Source organism: Oxyura jamaicensis, chromosome 4 (genome assembly GCF_011077185.1).
Source record: "Oxyura jamaicensis isolate SHBP4307 breed ruddy duck chromosome 4, BPBGC_Ojam_1.0, whole genome shotgun sequence".
NCBI lineage: Eukaryota > Metazoa > Chordata > Aves > Anseriformes > Anatidae > Oxyura > Oxyura jamaicensis.
In genome coordinates, this window is record NC_048896.1 from 40,490,900 (window position 1) to 40,509,215 (window position 18,316).

The following is an 18,316-nucleotide window of genomic DNA, read 5'->3' on the forward strand; positions in this document are numbered from 1 at the left end:
CAGTTAACCACAGCACAGTTAACCACAGCACAGTTAACCACAGCACAGTTAACCAGCTTTCTCTGGGCAGAGGAAGGGTTAGAGTCAGCTCTGCAGAGGGAGTTGCTGTGGGAGCAGATTTGGTATCAAGTGTTGGACAGGCATGAGCAGCAGCGTCAGGATTTGGACAAGCCCCGTCAACACATTCAGTGCCAAATGCCACTATCCAGACAGAAGATATCAAAGGCACTGGGGGTGTTTGTGACAAGTGCATGTTTGTTTTTTTGAGCAGTACTGAATATTCATCAAGCTGAATGCATAGTATCAAATGCAGGCTGGTAATGAGTAACACTGCAAATGAAGAGCAGGTGCTTTGAGGGATGGCCTGGCAGTTAAAATAACTTCCAAGCATCGGCCTATATGTAAAATGAAATCATTTTTATACTAAGTGGAGATTTGGGGGTATTTTTTTGCTTTATCCCTATCTGGTAGAAAATTTCATAGATAATGGAAGTTGTTGGGCACTTTTATTTCCTCTAACAGACTGGTTGTCATCACAGAGGAAAGATCCATCCATAACTGCTTCTGTATTATAGAAAGGAAGGGATAAGGCAAAGCTTTCCAAAATAGGAGGTAATGAGATATTACTGCCTTTATACAATCACAGGAAAACTTTGGTTACAAAGGAATTTTCAGTGTCATCTAGTGCAGCCTTGTGCTCAAAGCAGAGCTAACTTCAGAGTTATATCCTGCTGCAAAGGGGCATCTCTCGACACTGAAATGTAGTGACTGAAAGCAGATGGGAATACAGATTTTAGCATGCAGTGCAATCTACCTGTTGAACCACTAAAACACATTGAAGTCGAAAGCTTACCAGTATGTGAAAAACAACAGGCACTTTGTATAGCTACCAGTGAATTTCACAAATCAATTAGCACATATATCTAACAGATACTAGCTGTTTTGCTCTACACAAAAGTTAATGAGCAATTGACAAAAGATTACAAAGATGCATTTCTTATGCACAAGTTATTCCTTGCCTGTTCCCTCTAGTTTTCTGCATCTAATTCTGAAGTAAACAAACTACCAATTAAGATGAAACTCTTTGCCAAGTGGCACAGTAGTCTTCCCATTCCTCTCTCCATTAAGCACAGAGGCACCTTCACACTGTTTTTTGGGGATTTCTGACTTCATGCTGTGCACTGCCAGACTCTTAAGTGCCAGTCAGAAGCTCCACTACCAGGATCTTTCTCCTCAACACCAGCCTTGCCTTTTCCAGCAGCCACGACAGTAAACTCCCTTAGGATTTAAATGGCTACTGTGCCAAACCTTTTTTTTTTTTTTTTTTCTCCCTCTCTCTCCATGGAAATCAGGCAAAACCTGCAGTGTCCTGGGTGATGGGTTCTTCAGTCATCTGACACTTTTTACTGAAGAGTCCCAGCATTTCCATTTTAGTTTTGGGGCTGTTTGGGCACCAATAGCACATAAACGGAGTGGGCTTCACCAATGCCTTGCATGGACTATGAAAGTTGGAAGAATAAAGTTGTGTCACGGTAAAAACTATCTTGTCGTTGTGGTACCAGGGGATCAAATTAGCAGCACCCTGGATAATACCCAGCAAAACAACCTATCAGCACAGGGTCCCCCACCTGAGATATGTACTGATCTGCTCTAATGAAGGTGTGCTTGTATTTTTATTTTTTTTTTCCTCCCTAGTCAGCAGGCCTCCTGCTGCTTACAGCAGCTCTACAAGTGATCAGATTGAAGCCAGAAGAACACACAAAATTATCTTGCCTAGTAGAGGGTTCCTTTTATCCTGAGGGAATAAAAGCTAATTGTCTACAACAAAAAGCTAATTATCTACTGTCTACAACTGTAGTTGCCTATCAAAGGGGTTTATTATTGCAGGATCTACTTGTATCTTAAATTTTGAATGAAATTCAACAGAATCTCAATTTCCTCTCTAGCTGTCTTTCAACTGTTGTATCAATGAAAAGAATTATTTTTTTCTTAAATTATAAACTCAACTGAACATTAAAGGTTACCTACTAAGCAAACCACAGCAAGTTGATTTTTTTTTCCCTGCCTTTTTTTGAGCTGGATTCTGAACTCCGTAAGATCTATCTAGTAAGCAATATTTTCTTGCCTGAACACTCCTCCTGGAACAACACTACTTCTCTAAATTACAGGTACTGCTGGAGGGTGGGCTGCTGGTATGGAAAGGCAAAAAATGTTATCCAGCTTGTTACTTGTTTTTATTGTGAAGACTTGGAAGGCACAGGAGGCCTGTTGCTGGAAGATTTACTGGGAGAGCTGTTTAGACTGCAACTGGAGTTGCAGCCTGGTCTCTCCACCACCCAGGAAGTGGGGTTTCATGCTTCATAGGGGGAACTCACTACGGTAGAACCTCATTTGCAGCCACGATAGAGAGCAGGTCTGTCTGGAAGGTGATGGTAGTGCAAGAAATAGAAATCAGGGTGAGCTATAACAGCTTGTTTAATACAGTGCCCTCTTAACGTCTAGTCCCGTTTTGTTTGAAAAGCTCAGGGTTGGTGAATAACCATGAAGCATTGTTAGTGGTTGAGAGTGGGGATGTGAGAGAAATTAGACATGTTACTGCTTTTTCCGTATTTGGGGAAATGAAAATTCTGAGGATCTGAGACTCACCACAGGATTCTGCACAAATTGGGTTATCAGCTGACCTTTTCTGTCTCAGCAGGCATATGTGCTGTGGTCAAAGGCATTGGGGTTTCTAGCTAAGGCAGTAACACAAAACTTAATTTAAATTTATAATATTAACTTCTGTGAAGTAAGATCACTTATGCAGTTATAGGTACATTGATCACTTACCCAACGAGACGAACATACATTGTAGCAACTCCCCTGCTTGGTTCTGAAGCTGCTGTTCTCAATGCACAAATACCTATTGGAGTTCCCCCTTTACCCAGCATATAAAATGCTTGGGCAGTGGCGTGTCATGACTTCTACAGACAAGTACAATTGCATATGTTCATTTCACAGTCTGCCTTAGGACTGTCTGTAATTCCCAAGGTTTGATGTTTATGTTTGGTGTAATCGTCCATAATTAATCTATTTCTTCATTTTATTGTAATATTAATTTTCCTTCCCCAACCTCCCTCATTATTTGATTTTTTTTAAACAACATCTGTTGTGACTCATATACTCAAATGTACAGTGGGGCAGATAAGGCTGTACTGAAATGCTTGAAAAAGATCTTTAAATAAATAATTGGCTTCTAGAGTTGTATCACCACAGATGTAATTTTCTTTTCCCCACCACACACTGCCAACTATTTGTTTTGCTTTTCAAGCTCTGTTGTGACTGTCAGGATAGCCCTAAGCCTTAACCTCTGCCATAAAAGCTTTTGATAAGCAAAGCTATGCCTACAAAGGCTGAATGCCAGCAACATCCAGTGCAAAGTACCTATCTCTGTGCTGTCAGCATCCTCTGCCGGCTTTGCTTTGCCACATGTTCTGACTTGCTATTTTTGTCTTACATGCTACAATACCAAGATTACAATACCAAGAAATCAAAAAGCCCTCTCTCTAAAAAAAAAAAAAAAAAAAAAAAAAGGTTGCACTAAAACATTTCCTTTTGTAAACCTGGAAAGCTAGTTGCTGTGGAGAGTAATTTCATCTTGTGACACAATGGAAACAAACAGCTTGGGCCCCCTCCACACAGGAATATCATTTGGCAGTGCCTGGCCCTTCTTTTTAGGGCTAATGAGAATCTTTTTCTCATCCTTTGTTGCCATTCTACTTCTCATCTCAGTCAAGAGCTTATTAACTCTTAAGATGCATGCACATACCAAACTGTCCTGGTTTAGGCTAGGATAGTGTTAATTTTCCTCCTAATAGCTGGTATGGTGCTGTTTGGGATTTGGGATGAAAATAATGTTGATATCACACTGATGTTTAAATTGCTGCAGAATAGTGCTTACACTAAGCCAAGGACTTTTCAGCTTGTCACACTATCCTGCCAGCAGGCAGGCTAGGGGTGCAGCATGAGCTGGGACGGGACAGACCCAGGACAGCTGACCCAAACTAGCCAAAAGGGTATTCCATACCATATGGGGTCATGCTGAACAATTAATATGGGGGGCTGGCAGGGGTGGGGGGACTGGCTGCTCAGGGCTGGGCATCAGTCAGGGGATGGTGAGCAATTGCATTGTGCATCACTTGTTTTGTACATGTTAGTAGTAATAGTACTATTATCATTATTATTATCATTATCATTTTCCTTTCTTTTCTCTCGTAATAAACTATCTTTAGTTCAACCCACAGGTTTTCATTTCTTTCTGATTCTGTCCCCCGTCCCAGAGAGGGTGGGGGGAGGGTGAGTGGTGCTGAGCTGCTGGCCGGGTTAAACCATAACACAAACACATAGTAGTAAGGGTCTTGTAATCACTGCTTCAAGTAAGTAAATTTTTGGAGCTCAGACAGGGTGTTGAGAAACCTGCTGGACAGTTTTGCCCTTTCCTCATGCCCACCCTTTTGAAGTAGTTGGGAAATGGCTGCCAGGTTAGCCTGAGCATTTGTCCCATAATGAGTGTCCCTGTGACCTGCTGGTTAATTTACAACATCTGGAGAGGAGGGAGATGGCTGTGTTCCAGCAGCTCCATGGCAGTTCCCTGCCTAACCTCACCAAGATCATAGTGGGAGAGCAAAAAGCAGTGCTTGCTCTGGCATGGAGCACTCAGAGAAGCTCAGCCACCTGGAAAGGCTGGAAGCTTTTCACAGGAGCAGAGGGCAGCCTGCATCAATGTACCCCCCACAGCCCACCTGCACAGGGGGTCGAGGCAGATGACACATGGGTTTCTTCACTGCTGTCGGCCTTGCTCTGTGTGCAAGCACAGACATACATCAATATTTGCATTTGTAACCTATGCTCCCCCAGAGGAGCGTTACCTGTTGTGCAGCGCTTTAACCTCTCTGCAGCTCTCCCCTGAACTGAATCCCTGCTCCTGGGAGGTCCCTCTGCCCTACAGAGCTGCAGTGGAGCTCAAGGTGGGCATGACTGCAGCGAGCTGTCATGTCTCTCACCAACTGTGACCTTGTGCTGGAGAACTGGACGCTGGCCTGCTGGATGCCTGTTGAGGATTTTATGGCTCCAACACCAGCATTTGAGCTCCCCTGAATCTTGCAAGACACTATTCTCACGGACCCAGGTTTACAGTGAGAGTGCACAGAAGGCTGTAGCTTTCTTATTGCATCCTTAGCAGGTCTTCTGTACACCACAGACCCAGAGCTGCCCCCTGTGCCACACAGGATGTTACCCTGCAGGTCTGCTCGACCCATGCCACAAGCCAGTCTCACTAAGTCCGCCCCTCCACCTCCACCCCCAGTACCCCTCAAGCCCCCAAACACAGCAGGAACCACATCACTGCTCCCCACATGGACGTGCTGCTTGAATGGATAAGGCTCCTTCCACCCTTCTTCCTTTGCATCACAGAACTTCTTCCTTTGCCTTCCCCCTCCCCCACCCCCCATCCCGTCCCGTCCCCGAGTAATGAAAGATGAGGCTCTAAGAGAATCACTCAACTCCAAGATAACTTGCCACACCTATTCCTGTCCCAGCAGCTATTCTTCTCACCCAGACAGTACCCCTCTTGTCAAAACAGCTACTTGTCACCTCTCCGCACTATACAGTCACAATCATTTTTAATACTACTCTAGCTGTAAGGGCAAAAATTAGTAACACAAAATTTTCTGAAAAGAGTAGCATCCATTTCTTTCTGCAGCCTAAGAGTGTTATTTGGTTATACTGAAACCTACCTGACACAATGAAAAATCCAACTTAAGCCATCTCCTCCATACCATTGTGAACTTGCATTGCTGAATCCCAAATTAAAGCTTTGAGGTGTATACTTGCAGGTGCCAGAGCACCTTCAACTTATCCAGTAGCTTCCTCTTTACCTTTGGACTTCTCAGACTGTTCTTGCAGTGTCATCAATATTAGTAGCAGCATTTCTAATGCAAAAAGCAACTTAAGAAACCAATGTGACTTCCAAGGGGACTATTTTAAGAAACTTAAAGGGATGAGATTTTGCAAAAAATTTAAAAATTAAATAAAATTTTTAAAAATTGAAAAAAAAATGTAAAATAGGCTCTTTGGATAGCCAGAGTCCCCTAATGTTAGTTTGTTCTTTTTTTTTTTTTTTTTAAAAAAAAAAATATATATATATACCCTACTAGTTAGCTTTGAATGTATGAAATAGCTCTTTGCCATTTAGCACCAATGCAAATTTCTAACAAGAACAGTTCTGCCACAAAACTTGCACCCTATTCCTCCTCCTAATTATTCCACAATTCTGACCTTATTTCTGCTTATTTGAAAAAGGAAACAAACAAAAACCCCACAGTATTAGCTACCAGCAAAAACATAGGCTTGCGTTGCTTAGAAACGTAAGCCAGTTCCAGTTAAGGAAGATGCAAGACCACAATCTCCTTGGACATTACACGTAAAATCAATTAAAAATACAGGTCACTTAAACTGTATCAAACAAAGAGAAAGAGCCTGTACAAAGCCTTCGAGCTTGTGTCCTTCATCAAGTAAAACCTACCTGAATCTCCAATTCACAGAATATGCAAGGCAGCATCTCATCCAGATGTTATTAAAAAGCTTCAGTGTAAAGGCCTGGCAGCAGATGGCCTTTAAAGAGGCTCCCTTCTGAGTATGAGTGAGGAGATCACACCATGGGCCAGTGTGCTCTGGTGGGGTAAAGACAGGAAAACTTCCCTTTTACAGCTTCCTTACAAGGGGGAGTGGAGGGACAGGTGCTGATCTGTTCTCCTTAATCACCAGTGATAGGACCCGTGGAAGTGGTGTCAAGCTGAGGCAGGGGAGGTTTAGGCTAGACATCAGGAAGAGGTTCTTCACCAAGAGGGTGGTCGCACACTGGAACGGGCTCCCCAGGGAAGTAGTCACTGCACCAAGCCTGTTGGAGTTTAAGAAGCATTTGGACTGTGCACTTAGTCACATGGTCTAAAATTTGGGGTAGACCTGTGTGGTGCCAGGAGTTGGACTTAATGATCCTTATGGGTCCCTCCCAACTTGGGATATTCTATGATTCCCACTCACTTTGAAACCAGACAGGGGCAGGCTTTGCCAAACCCTTCCCTATGCACAGTAGCTGTCAACATCAGCATCCTTCATTTCCTCTCCCTGGTCACCAACACATGACTACAGCTGTTTTTTGACAGGACTGGGTGGCCCTGGAAGACAGAAGGTTGGCTGAACTAACAGCTACCTGGCCAGTGTTCTGACCCATGCTCAATTTCAATTTGCTTTTACCATTTGCAGACCTCTCTCTTCTCTTTAATGTAAGCTGACCAGAGCAACCTGAAATGAATTTCACTGCAGTTAGGAGAAAAAAACAATACATTCAAAGCCCACAGAATTTGCAGACCAAACTTCCCGTGAACTTCATGCAACAGGAGCCCAGTAGTTCAAAGCCCTGCTTTCCCACTCCACCTTTGGTGGCATTACACACAGTCTGGGACCAGCAGGGACAGGAGATAGTGCAGCCCTGGCAGCGGGAGGCTGACCTGAAAACGGAGAAGGACCCTTCATCAGGAGGGGGAGCAGCATCACTGCCCAAGCTGAGAGAGGGAAGAACTTAAACGCAACCTGCACATGCTTTCCCTCTCTTCAGACTATGACTCAACAGGACCTTGACACTTTACCAGTTCAATGCAAAGTTTTCAACTATTAGGACAGTGGATGTTGTCAATTGCAAACCTCGATTCCCTTTGAAAAACACTTTTCACTTTCTTATTTCTTGAAAAAAAAAAAAAAAAATAAAAGCCTGTTACACATAGCTACGTGCTTGCTTTCCATGAAAGCTACTGGAGGCCCCCACCAGAAGCTAGGGAGCGTGGTAAACCCTGCGGTGAAGTCTCCCCAAGGTCTGTGGGTGGGTGTGAGCATCAGAGCTGCCCTTGCCCAAGTCACATGAGACCACCCAGCACAGAGAAAGACAGGGCTGGGACCCTAACCCTCCAGAAATAATGGCCAGTGCACTACCCAGCAAACACAAGTGACCACCTGCATTGCCTCTGTCCTTTTTTGGCTAAAAAAAAAAAAAAAAAGAAAAAAAAGAAAAAATAATAATAATAATAATAAAAAAGACCCCACAAGCACATAATAAAGAAATGTGTATTTTCTGTAAGTTCAGTGAAAGACAAAGTGCTCACTGTAAATAAACAGTCAAACTCAACTTTCTGGCTTGACACAACTTCTAGGAAGACCAAGAGACTGCACCTGAACTCCCTTTGGGTTTATGTTCTACGCAAGCAGCCTTAAAGGCACCTGCTGATGGATGATCAGACTAATGATCATCCTCATGAAGATTTTATGGGCTGCCCAGCATCAGTAGGACTGCAACTCACCATGCCTCAATCCCAGCAGTAATGCAAATCCGCATACCACTGGAAGGACACCGCCTGGTTCAGTCCCCTACCAGCTGGCTGTTCAGCATATGCTAGCAGCCGGTCCACCACAATAAGCTGAAGTGCCAAGGGAAATAGAAATGAAGTTATTAACTGAATGGGCATGGCTCTGACTAACCCCTTCCAGCTGACTGCAGGAAAGTGCAAAGGAGTGCTAATCCCCCTGGTCACAGAGGAAGGCCTGCTGCATTTCCTTCCACTAATAAGGACCTTCTAAAGCCGGTGTTAGTCCACCTTCATTTATCCTTACGTGTTGCTCAGCCCTACCACTGAAGTTAAAGTTTCGAGGACCCTTTTTTAGGCAAGAAAATGCAGAAGTAGCTACTAAATTTTGATCAGAGGAGCTTGATTTCTTCACTAACTTTTCAGTCTGGTTCAACTTATCAGTTTAAGTTTAAGGTCAAAAAAAAAGTTTACAAAAGATTTCACACAACACTTCTTTCCCACAGCTAGAAAGGGAACATGTAAAAACTATCTATTATAATGTACTGAACCTTTCTCAAGCCTTTCTTCTTATTTTTAATTTACTTTGACATCAGATTCTGTAGCCAGTTCAAATAGCAATATTCACACAGAGAAGACTACAAATCAGACAGCTGTGTGGCTGTGCTCCAGTGTTCTCTCTCACTCCTACCACCATTTACTCCGCTGCATTACTGAGAGAAGCAGGCAGAGACACTCAGCCAGATGGGTTCAAGACGAAGACTTCCAGCACCCAAAGCCTCATCTTATGAGCAGGGTTTCACCAAGTTATCACACAGCCATCAGTAAAAGTTTTCCAAAGAATTCATCTCCAACAGCAACAAACAAAACAGAGACTATCCCCAAAAGAACCCATGAGACTAGCTATAAAGATTGATTTGGTGGGAACATATATCTGGAAGACAGAAGAAAAGCTCTAAAAACTATTTGTGCAACTAAATTCAAGTTTTTTTGCATCAGTCAAAGTGAAATTAAGCACAGGTTTGCTAACTTAATGTAGCACCGATCTATGAAGGGAGCAAACTCATTTTTGCCAGTGAGAATAAAAGGTATAAATATCGTACAGTGAGAGTTTGAGCCACAAAGACCATCCTGGAGCTAAGGGTAGGAGGGCACCTCACCCTCCATGGAGAGGGCAGAGACACCACAAGAACCAATACTCAAGAGCACACTTAAATATACTCTAAACACTCCCCCCTCCACCGAGCCTTCATGAAATCTGTTCACATTTAATGCAGTAAGCACAGTTAAAAGCATCAGTAGAAATGACTTTTACAGCCAATAATACACTTACTGATAAATACCAAGAATGCAGCGTGAGTTCTAGTGTTAATCAGCCAAGGAACGTGGTAGGTCCAACTGCATCAAAGCCTGGTTTTTAATTAGAGAAAAAATGTTAGCAGCCAGCATTGCTATGTAAGTAACTACCACAGCGAAAACCCACCTTCTTTAGCATTACCAAATCAGAAAATAGCATAAAAATGGGTTGAAGAATTAGTAAACATATATATTTGGGGATCTTCATCTGTATCTCACCAGATAAGGTCAAGTTCTGCTTTAGCAGTTGTCTTCTCCATGGGGAAGATGATTTAAGTTTTTAATACTTCCTCCTCTTGCCATGTCGTCATGGAGCTCAACTTTAACAATTCTTTACTGTCTGCCTTCTCTGTATCAGCACTATTCTTCTAAACACTGTCAAGTTCTGCTGGCTTCACAAACTACAATGACACTCATAAACCAAAACCAATTATACAGAGATTCACAATTTCAACACTGCATCATTGCAGATGAATGTACTGGTGTTCAGAAAACAAAACTGTACGAAATGGTAGCAATTTACTCTTTCCAAGGATAAAGAAGCATGGTACTCATCAATTACTACTCCCATTTTAAAAATGTTTATTCAGCTGCAAATGTTGCTTCTTTCCAACAAATGCAAAACAGCTTTTTGGTGGTAAATAGCAGGTATTTATTTGAAATGAAAAAAATACTTAAGTACCTGAACTATTGGATTTAATCATGTATTGTAATTGTGTTACTCTACCTTTTTGCATTGGAGACAAATATACAATGAACATTCACAGATTGCACACGAGATAGTAAATCGTCAGGCCTTTTACGTAACCACCAAAAAACAGATATTGGATTCTACAATATAGTACAAAATTCCACACTCCAGTCTTAGCCAGTTATCTTCAATTTACTCCTGATGCTGTACAAATAAATGGTCATTTAACTAGGGCTTACAAGTTAATATCAGGACAAAAAAAAATATACATTGCACTGACACAAAAAGTCAGCTCTGTTAATAGTCATGCAACAAGTAACCAAACTTGCTGAAATTAAAAATACTTTCTAAAAACTGTTTTAACTGCATAAATATTTTATACACAGTTCATATACTGAAACAAAAGAAGTCTTTAAAGGATACAAAGCAAATATAAGTATCTACCAATTTTATACATAAGAAAGTGCAAAATAACTTATCTAAAGTGTTTTGCTATTGAATTGATGACTATGGGCTGGAGGCAGCCAACCCCTCTCATAAGCGTGACATTACAGTTGCATACTACATATGAATGTTAAGAGTACATGAGTAAATATCCTACAAAGAACAAGGCAGGAGAAGACGTGTGAGGTACTTGCAGAGATTACAGTCTACTGATGTTAGTTTACATGAGTATATTTTTGCGCAATGAATTTTTACATGGAAAACAAAGCAAGTATTTGCATTAGAACCTTGAAAAGAAAAACCACTCCCAAGTGAACAAAGCAGTTGCCCACAGCACCAGTTGCCAGAGGGAATACCAGCAGGTGTTTTTTTGTTTGTTTGTTTTGTTTTGTTTTATTTTCCCTTCCACACCTCCTACTTGTGAGAATGTTTATTTGGAACAGCTCAACCAAAGAATTAAGTCAGAAGACTGTGGTTATCAGTTTGCAAAATGCAAATTTGGACTAAACTCTATGTTACAGACTTTGCAAGGCATAACAACCTTGATTTTAGCATGCTGACAAACATAAAACACCCAGATCAATACCTGTACAACGTGCGTATGTAGTTGAACACTGTCAGCCAAATTGCCACCCACGGCCCATGATCTTCACGAACCTGCACCAATACTATCTGTCAGATTTTTCTTTCCATGTTTAGAGTGTATCAGAGTTACTGTCAACAGTAGTCCAGTTTTTATTAGGGTTTAATAATGTGACTGTAAAAGCTCCAGTCTGTGGAAATGAATTCTTCCTTTAAATTGGTTTTGATTTGAAAACTGGAGGCAAGGAGAGGGAATCTGCATACTCAAAGGCATTTAGTGGTTGTTAAAATAGCCTTTTCTTCCAACAGAAAAAACGTAGGCCACCAGCCTATCTTCTGAACTACGCTGGTTTTGCATCATTTTGGGAACGGTCAAGGCAATGTTAGAGAGAACATCTGGATACAGACATTCCACATACATTTGAGGACTGCCCCCCTCCGGTTTTAACAATAAATCTGCCAAGGGAGCCATACAATGTAGCTACTTCATTATCATCACAGTCCGGATCCAAAAGGATCTGTTTGGGTCAGTTCATTTAATCAAACCTGTGTTTAGAGCCCTTGCACACTGCTGAGTAGTCTTTCTGTTCATTTGGGGACCTCGTACACATACCAAAACAGTAATTTATCTAATTTTACAGACCGGCACATATATAATAAATGAACTTGTATCAAAATACATATTTAACTTTCAGTGAATAAACATGTGATACCAGGTTAAAGAGTAAGTGGTCAGGATTAACAAATTATTCCCCCCTAAAATCCCCAGCCAAGAGAAGATAGGTGTGCCTCCTTGGCATTGGCAACCCTCTAGAAGTTGCTCATGCTACCACGTAGGATCCCATATTTTTCATGCTGCAATTCCAACAACAGCATTGACCACCTGCAGTCCAGGGACCAGGGTCCACCCAGTTCACCCCAGTGCAGGACAATCTCACCATGTGGAGCAAAGACACTCAATGACATTCTAGTGGGGCCACCTGTCTTTTGTTGTCTTGAGTCATATCCTTACTGTTATTTAGAAGAACCCACTGCCAGCGTATCTAGATCTATATCAGTTTGTCACTAATTTACAAAATTTATACACATACATTAAAGAAACAAAACAAAAACCAAAACCCACTGTCAAAGACCTCCTTTGGAGAGTAGCTCATGGGCCTATCTGATGCATGTGTTCCAATCTCATTGGATGTCCGTGTCTCATCCCACATGTAGTGCAAAACAAGTGATGGGGTAGTAAAAAACAAACAAAACCTGCAATTCAATTCATATTCAAACTTAAAAAATGGTAATGGAAATCTACCGCTGTCCTCAAGTTCATGCCATTTGCTGACATGTGAAGATAGCTCTGAGAAGCATTTCTGACAGGACCAGCGCTAACCCGTTTCAGAGCAATAACTATGTTGTTCCAAACTTTTTTTTTTGCAAATAAGCTATGGGACAAGAGGTTAAATTCTGTGCACAAGAAATTAATTCTGTACCTGTATGCAAGCCAATTGCTATTCATTTAAATAAGGTAAAAGCTGGTTCTTGCACCGCATGAATCAGCTGCTAATGAACATTAAGTCATTAACAAAACTTCAGCTCTGACATATGTATAAAAGAGGCCTTGTTAAATATGACCAACACTGAGGTGGTAAACAGCTTGGTATAAAATGCAACCGAAGTGTACAATTTTAGTCCCTGGTTATCTTACAGCTAGAATAAAATATTCCAAGTACTATTTTCCAAAAAAAAAATCTTTTGAAAAAATCCATGTAATCCCATGAATAGCCTTTTTTTTTTTAAATAAAGATATTGTGGGCAATAAAAAGAACAAACATGCACGGACTGGATTTTTAACCGAAATACACATAATGCCGTTGAGTTTTCTGTTTCTTGGTATTTAAACATTCATATTTAAGTTGATAGATGAGATAAAGATGCCACACAAAGTATAGTGGTTAATCTGAAGTCCCATGTAACAGGCAGTTAAGTTCATATTTAGATAAAAAGGCCATTATACCTATTTACAATATACACAGTTGCTTGCGAAGAAGGCAGATTTACAACTATCTTCTAAAAAGCCTTCCCCTCCCCCCTCCCCCCAGTAAAGATGACTAGCTCTACAAAAACAAGACAAGAACTGGTGTTTAGGATAAGTGCGGATTTTCTTTATAGCCACGTCAACAGAGTTAGAGGTTGACAATTCTATTGTTTCTAATTTGAAGTTATCAACTATGTCTTATTAGGCCTTGCTCTCACTTAAATATGTTGTTAACCTCATCATATACCTTCCATAAGCACAAATCAATTCAGTGATCCCTTATACTTTCAGTGCTTAAAAAGCAGTATAATCTTAAGTGTAAACAGACAATATTCTAATCCCTTCTGTCCCCACAGTACTCTCATGAGTTCTTGGAGTGACTGTGGGGCTGGACAGGCTCTCTGTTTGCCAATACCCTATCAATTCCTGGGCCCCTCCTCCAAACCCCGCTCGTGCTGCAAGTTGTAGAAACAGTTCTGGCAGACTCTGACCGGCGATGAAATCTTCAGACGCTTGATTTCGGACTGAAACCGACTGCACCTGTAGAGGAAAACATTGCTGTGAGCTCTGGTCCTCTCCCAGCCAGACCATTTTTTTCCCGGTTAAAAAATATATATATATAATCGTAACTTCAAATACCAGAACACCATCCAAACAAATTCTGACAGAGAAATATAATGCAGCCTGGCAGAAGCAGGATTTAACTTGTACGGTCACCACAGCATCAATTATATGACTCTGCACGTGAGGTAGCTTCAAAACAATCATCCTTACTAGTTTAGACTCTAAGTATGGCTACACAGATGAAACCTTACGTACTGTCTCCAACCCCCTGGACCAGAAAAGAGACTCCCACCTCTGCTCCTGGCTAGGGGGAGCTCATGTACATCCCGTGTCATAAGCTTTGCTGTCTGAGGCTGCATGCCACTGAAATCAGCATCCTTACAGTCCTGTGCACTGTTTGCATTTTGACTGTGTTGCTTGTAGACTGACAGGATGAGCTATTTGCTGAAAAATAAGTTTTTTGTTTGTTTGTTTTTTGTTTTGTTTTGTTTTCCTTTGCTAAGATATTTGGGTAGACCTGTGCGGTGCCAGGAGTTGGACTTGATGATCCTTATGGGTCCCTTCCAACTTGGGATATTCTATGATTCTGTTCTATGATTCTATGATATTATGCCTAGAGTTCAAGACTTCGTTTTCCCAGATGGGTGACAGGGAACTTTCAAAACTGGCACCAGATTTCATTCTCAGTTGACACCTGTTGTCAGATGAAATCTTAACTGTTTTTATAAAGGGCTTATCTGTCTTTACCATCTCCTCCCTGGAAATTGCAAAGCACTGATGGTTTTTATTCATCAGTTCTGTTTTGGTAAGGGAGCAGAAAATATCAGTTTGTTAGCAGAGTTTGGTGGTATGCAATAACTTTAACCAGTCTAAAATTCTATATGAGAAAGAGTCTACAAGAGACTTGTGGCTGGCTTACTTTTGGCAGAAGAGCTGTCCACAATTCCTGCAGTGGTGACGCCTCTCAGTGAGTGAAAACCGGACGGCGCAGCCGGAACAGCTGTCTCCCCCCTCGTCCTTCACCCAGTGATCAGCTGCAGATCGTCCTGGCTGATCGCTCACAGACCAGCTGAACACTCTGCCGCGACCATCACCAATAAGAATTCTGCTGTGATCCCTGAAGAAAAAAACAACAACAACAAAAAAAAATTCCCTTGACAACTAGGGCTCAGTAACACACAGATATTAACGGCTGATTTTAGATGTCAGAATATTAAATGACATTTTATGACCAAGATATCAACTACTGCTACCTAAAGAGCCATAGAACAGCATTATGCCAAGAATGCTGTCTGCTTCATACTACATCTCCCAACAATGCCAAAAAAATGCGTCAGGTAACCTTTTGTGAGATACTCACTTAGAGATGCCGAGTGCAGTGATTTCTGCTGGATGTGCATTGTCTTTGCGATCAAACGCCGTATGCATAGTTAGCTTGCTCCTAAACACCAGCTGACGCTCCCATCTGTATCCTAGAAGTGAGCAGGAAGTAGGTGAAAAAAAGCAAATTTGCTTATTCTCGTTTTTGTTACTTCTTACCTTCCTAACATAACCAGACACGTGACTTTGTAGAAAGGAAAAATCTTTCTCTCTCCAGAGACTGATAACTCTCTGAGACTCAAGTTTCACTCAAGTAAGTTCTCTTTACTTTACTTATTAGACTATCCATAGCTTGACCAATGAATTTCTTTGCTTTTGCTTTTACTATTCCCTCCCCCCAGTCCTGCTGCAGGGATGGTGAGTGAGCAGCTTAGCTGCCAGCCAGGGCAAATCCATCACAGTTTTGCAGCAGGGAAAAAACAAAACAAAACAAAAAAAACCCTCAGTAAACAAACTTTTCTCTTCATTGATCCTTCTGTAATTTATCAGCCAACACTGCTCAAAGCTGCAGAGACACTGCCTTTTAGTTCAATGCTGACTGTATATTTTTCTGTCCAAGGAAGCATGCCCCATTTGTTTTACCTGGTTTAAGCTTGCTATAGTGCCGTGCTTCAGCATAGCTGGGGTGCAGGTGGTTAACTTGAGTATGGGGATGCATTTTTCCTTGTCCCTCAGAATAATTCACAAAGATAAAGCCATCTTTCTCATCCAAGCTGAGCTGGTCCGACCAACGCCTGGAGTCATCAGAGCCACTGTCTGCTGACCACGCTGCTGCCACTCTGTTTGATGATGACCTAGGTCTATGGCTGGTGCTGCCTGGTTGACTCTGGCTCTCCTGAGCTTTCACATCCTGGTCGACGCATGGATCATCTGCGTCGGAGTCACTGCTGTCCTCTTCGTGAGCTTCCTGCCCTGGATTCATGCAACAGGAGAGAGGACGTTGTTAGCAGGACTGCTTATAAAGTGAGCTTTTATCCTTTTCTGCGGCTCCACTATAGACAACCCAACAGGTACCACCGCAGCATGACTAGAGGGAAACCACATGCTGAAATTGCATAGCCTTTGCAAGAGATCAGTCTCCCATCATTGTAAATACCAGCAGGAATCACAGTGCTGCTCATCATTGTTTTGCACTGGTCTATCAGAAAACAGCATTCCTTAGCTGTAGGTAGTTCCTACAATAGTTCTTCTGAGGTACGCTATGAAAGAAACAATGAGCAAAACTTTCAAAAATACTTAAGTCAGGGAAAAAAAGAGTCCTCCTGCTACTAAGGAAACCTTACACAAGTAAACATCAACAGAGACTCGGGTTGACGGAAAGCCATCATGCAGACATGTTAACAACAAGCTTTGCTTGTAAAAACACAACTGCCCAAGATGCTGATATTCCCAGTGACACTGAAAATCTGAGCTGTATTTATATAACAATTACTAATGAGTATCATAGGATCCACATCCAGATCACATCTTCAACATGAAGAGGGAAATAGATAGATGAGTTAAACCAATGACCATAAAGCACAGATCAAGTTCTTAAGCCCACAGAACATGTTATGGCCAGCACTGCTTGTCTAAACAACACAATGTTCTATCAGTAGATCTTAACTCTGCTGTTGTGCTATCGTTTTATTTCAGGATAAAGAAATATATAGCTTTGAGACAATGGCAACATACATCCACTGGGTTCGCTGACAGAGAAATACCCCAAGAAAGGACCTTACTCCTCCCCTCCCCCCCAAAAATAAAGGGCTTGATGGCCATGATTTTCCTTACTCATTACAATAGGAAACTACCATAAGGAAGGTGGTGAAATGAAAACTCGGATGCTCTGTTATGCCCAAAGGACATATACTCTCCACTGAGAGAAGAACATCTATCATCTGTTCTGCACTGCATAGGATTTTACCTATATATAGAAGAGATCAGTTAAAAAGCAAATACCAAACTGTGCATAGGAGACATACCTATTTGTGCTTCCTGACAATCCTCTTGCATTTCCAGCACCTCCGCAGGCTCTGCAGCTGGTGTTTCTGGTACTTGTAAAAACTCCATCCGCCAGAACTGGAGGGACAGGGGATAAGGCAACTGACACATACTGAACTCTTAAGAGTTCTTCCTAGCTACTTCTAGAGTTATGAGAACCAAACACTGGTAGCATGACAGGCAGGTCACATCTCCTTTTTAAGTCCTGTTTTCAAGGGGGTATAGGAAGACATCTACACATGTGTGTGAACTGTACAGGTGGAGCATACCAGTATAGGAGGACTGCTTTTGATACTAGCCAAGACCCTGTCTTGGATAGACATGACTTACCTATTACAAAGGCATAAATTTATTGTTCCAAACAGTGATTCCTGGTACCTACCCTGACAACTCCATCTGAATGTCCCGTCACTATGACATTCTGGGTATCCCACTCATTCATCTCTGACACAAAGCAACACATGATTTGCTGGCTTCGACCAGTGAAAGTGTTCACGCTTGCAGTAGGGCTGCCGTTAATACTCCATACATGGATGTAAGTGCCAGCACATGATACAATATCCCCCTAAAAAGACAAGTAACACCTTCATATTTCAATACAAGTCTTGGGTTTTAATTGAGCAAAAACATAAGCCAAATTTATTTATTTAAGCATCTCACCACAAACTTTTCAGTAGTTCGTGAGTTTGGCCACCTAAAAAAACCTTGAAAACGATATGCATTTTTAAAAACTGTTCATACAAAAGCAGACCTAGTTATAACCAGTCCATTGTATTTATAGCATATAATGAGTAGACCAAATTCCTCCACTTTTCACAGCAGAAGCAGCCAACAGTATATTTTAAGTACTTGCCATCCACAATTAAATGATCCAGCTCATGGTACCTTCTTTCACTG

General features: G+C 41.7%; 2 protein-coding genes across 8 annotated transcripts in view; one reads left to right on the forward strand and one right to left on the reverse strand.

The window, feature by feature from the left end:
* The window catches only part of PPM1K (protein phosphatase, Mg2+/Mn2+ dependent 1K), a 19,369-nt gene extending 16,123 nt beyond the window's left edge, over nucleotides 1-3,246 (forward strand). For both annotated transcript variants that reach the window (XM_035323918.1, XM_035323917.1), the window contains exon 8: nucleotides 44-3,246. The gene's annotated coding sequence lies outside the window, so the exon portion shown is untranslated. The remainder of the gene's footprint in view (nucleotides 1-43) is intronic.
* Nucleotides 3,247-10,314: 7,068 nt separating this feature from the next.
* WDFY3 (WD repeat and FYVE domain containing 3) overlaps nucleotides 10,315-18,316 on the reverse strand; it is a 134,803-nt gene continuing 126,801 nt past the window's right edge. For all 6 annotated transcript variants that reach the window (XM_035326042.1, XM_035326039.1, XM_035326041.1 and 3 more), the window contains 6 exons: nucleotides 17,802-17,984; nucleotides 17,401-17,497; nucleotides 16,019-16,348; nucleotides 15,417-15,528; nucleotides 14,976-15,173; nucleotides 10,315-14,032 (listed from right to left, as the gene is read on the reverse strand). In XM_035326042.1, the coding sequence (XP_035181933.1) occupies nucleotides 13,912-14,032; nucleotides 14,976-15,173; nucleotides 15,417-15,528; nucleotides 16,019-16,348; nucleotides 17,401-17,497; nucleotides 17,802-17,984 (1,041 nt within the window). In that variant the 3' untranslated portion in view covers nucleotides 10,315-13,911. The remainder of the gene's footprint in view (nucleotides 14,033-14,975; nucleotides 15,174-15,416; nucleotides 15,529-16,018; nucleotides 16,349-17,400; nucleotides 17,498-17,801; nucleotides 17,985-18,316) is intronic.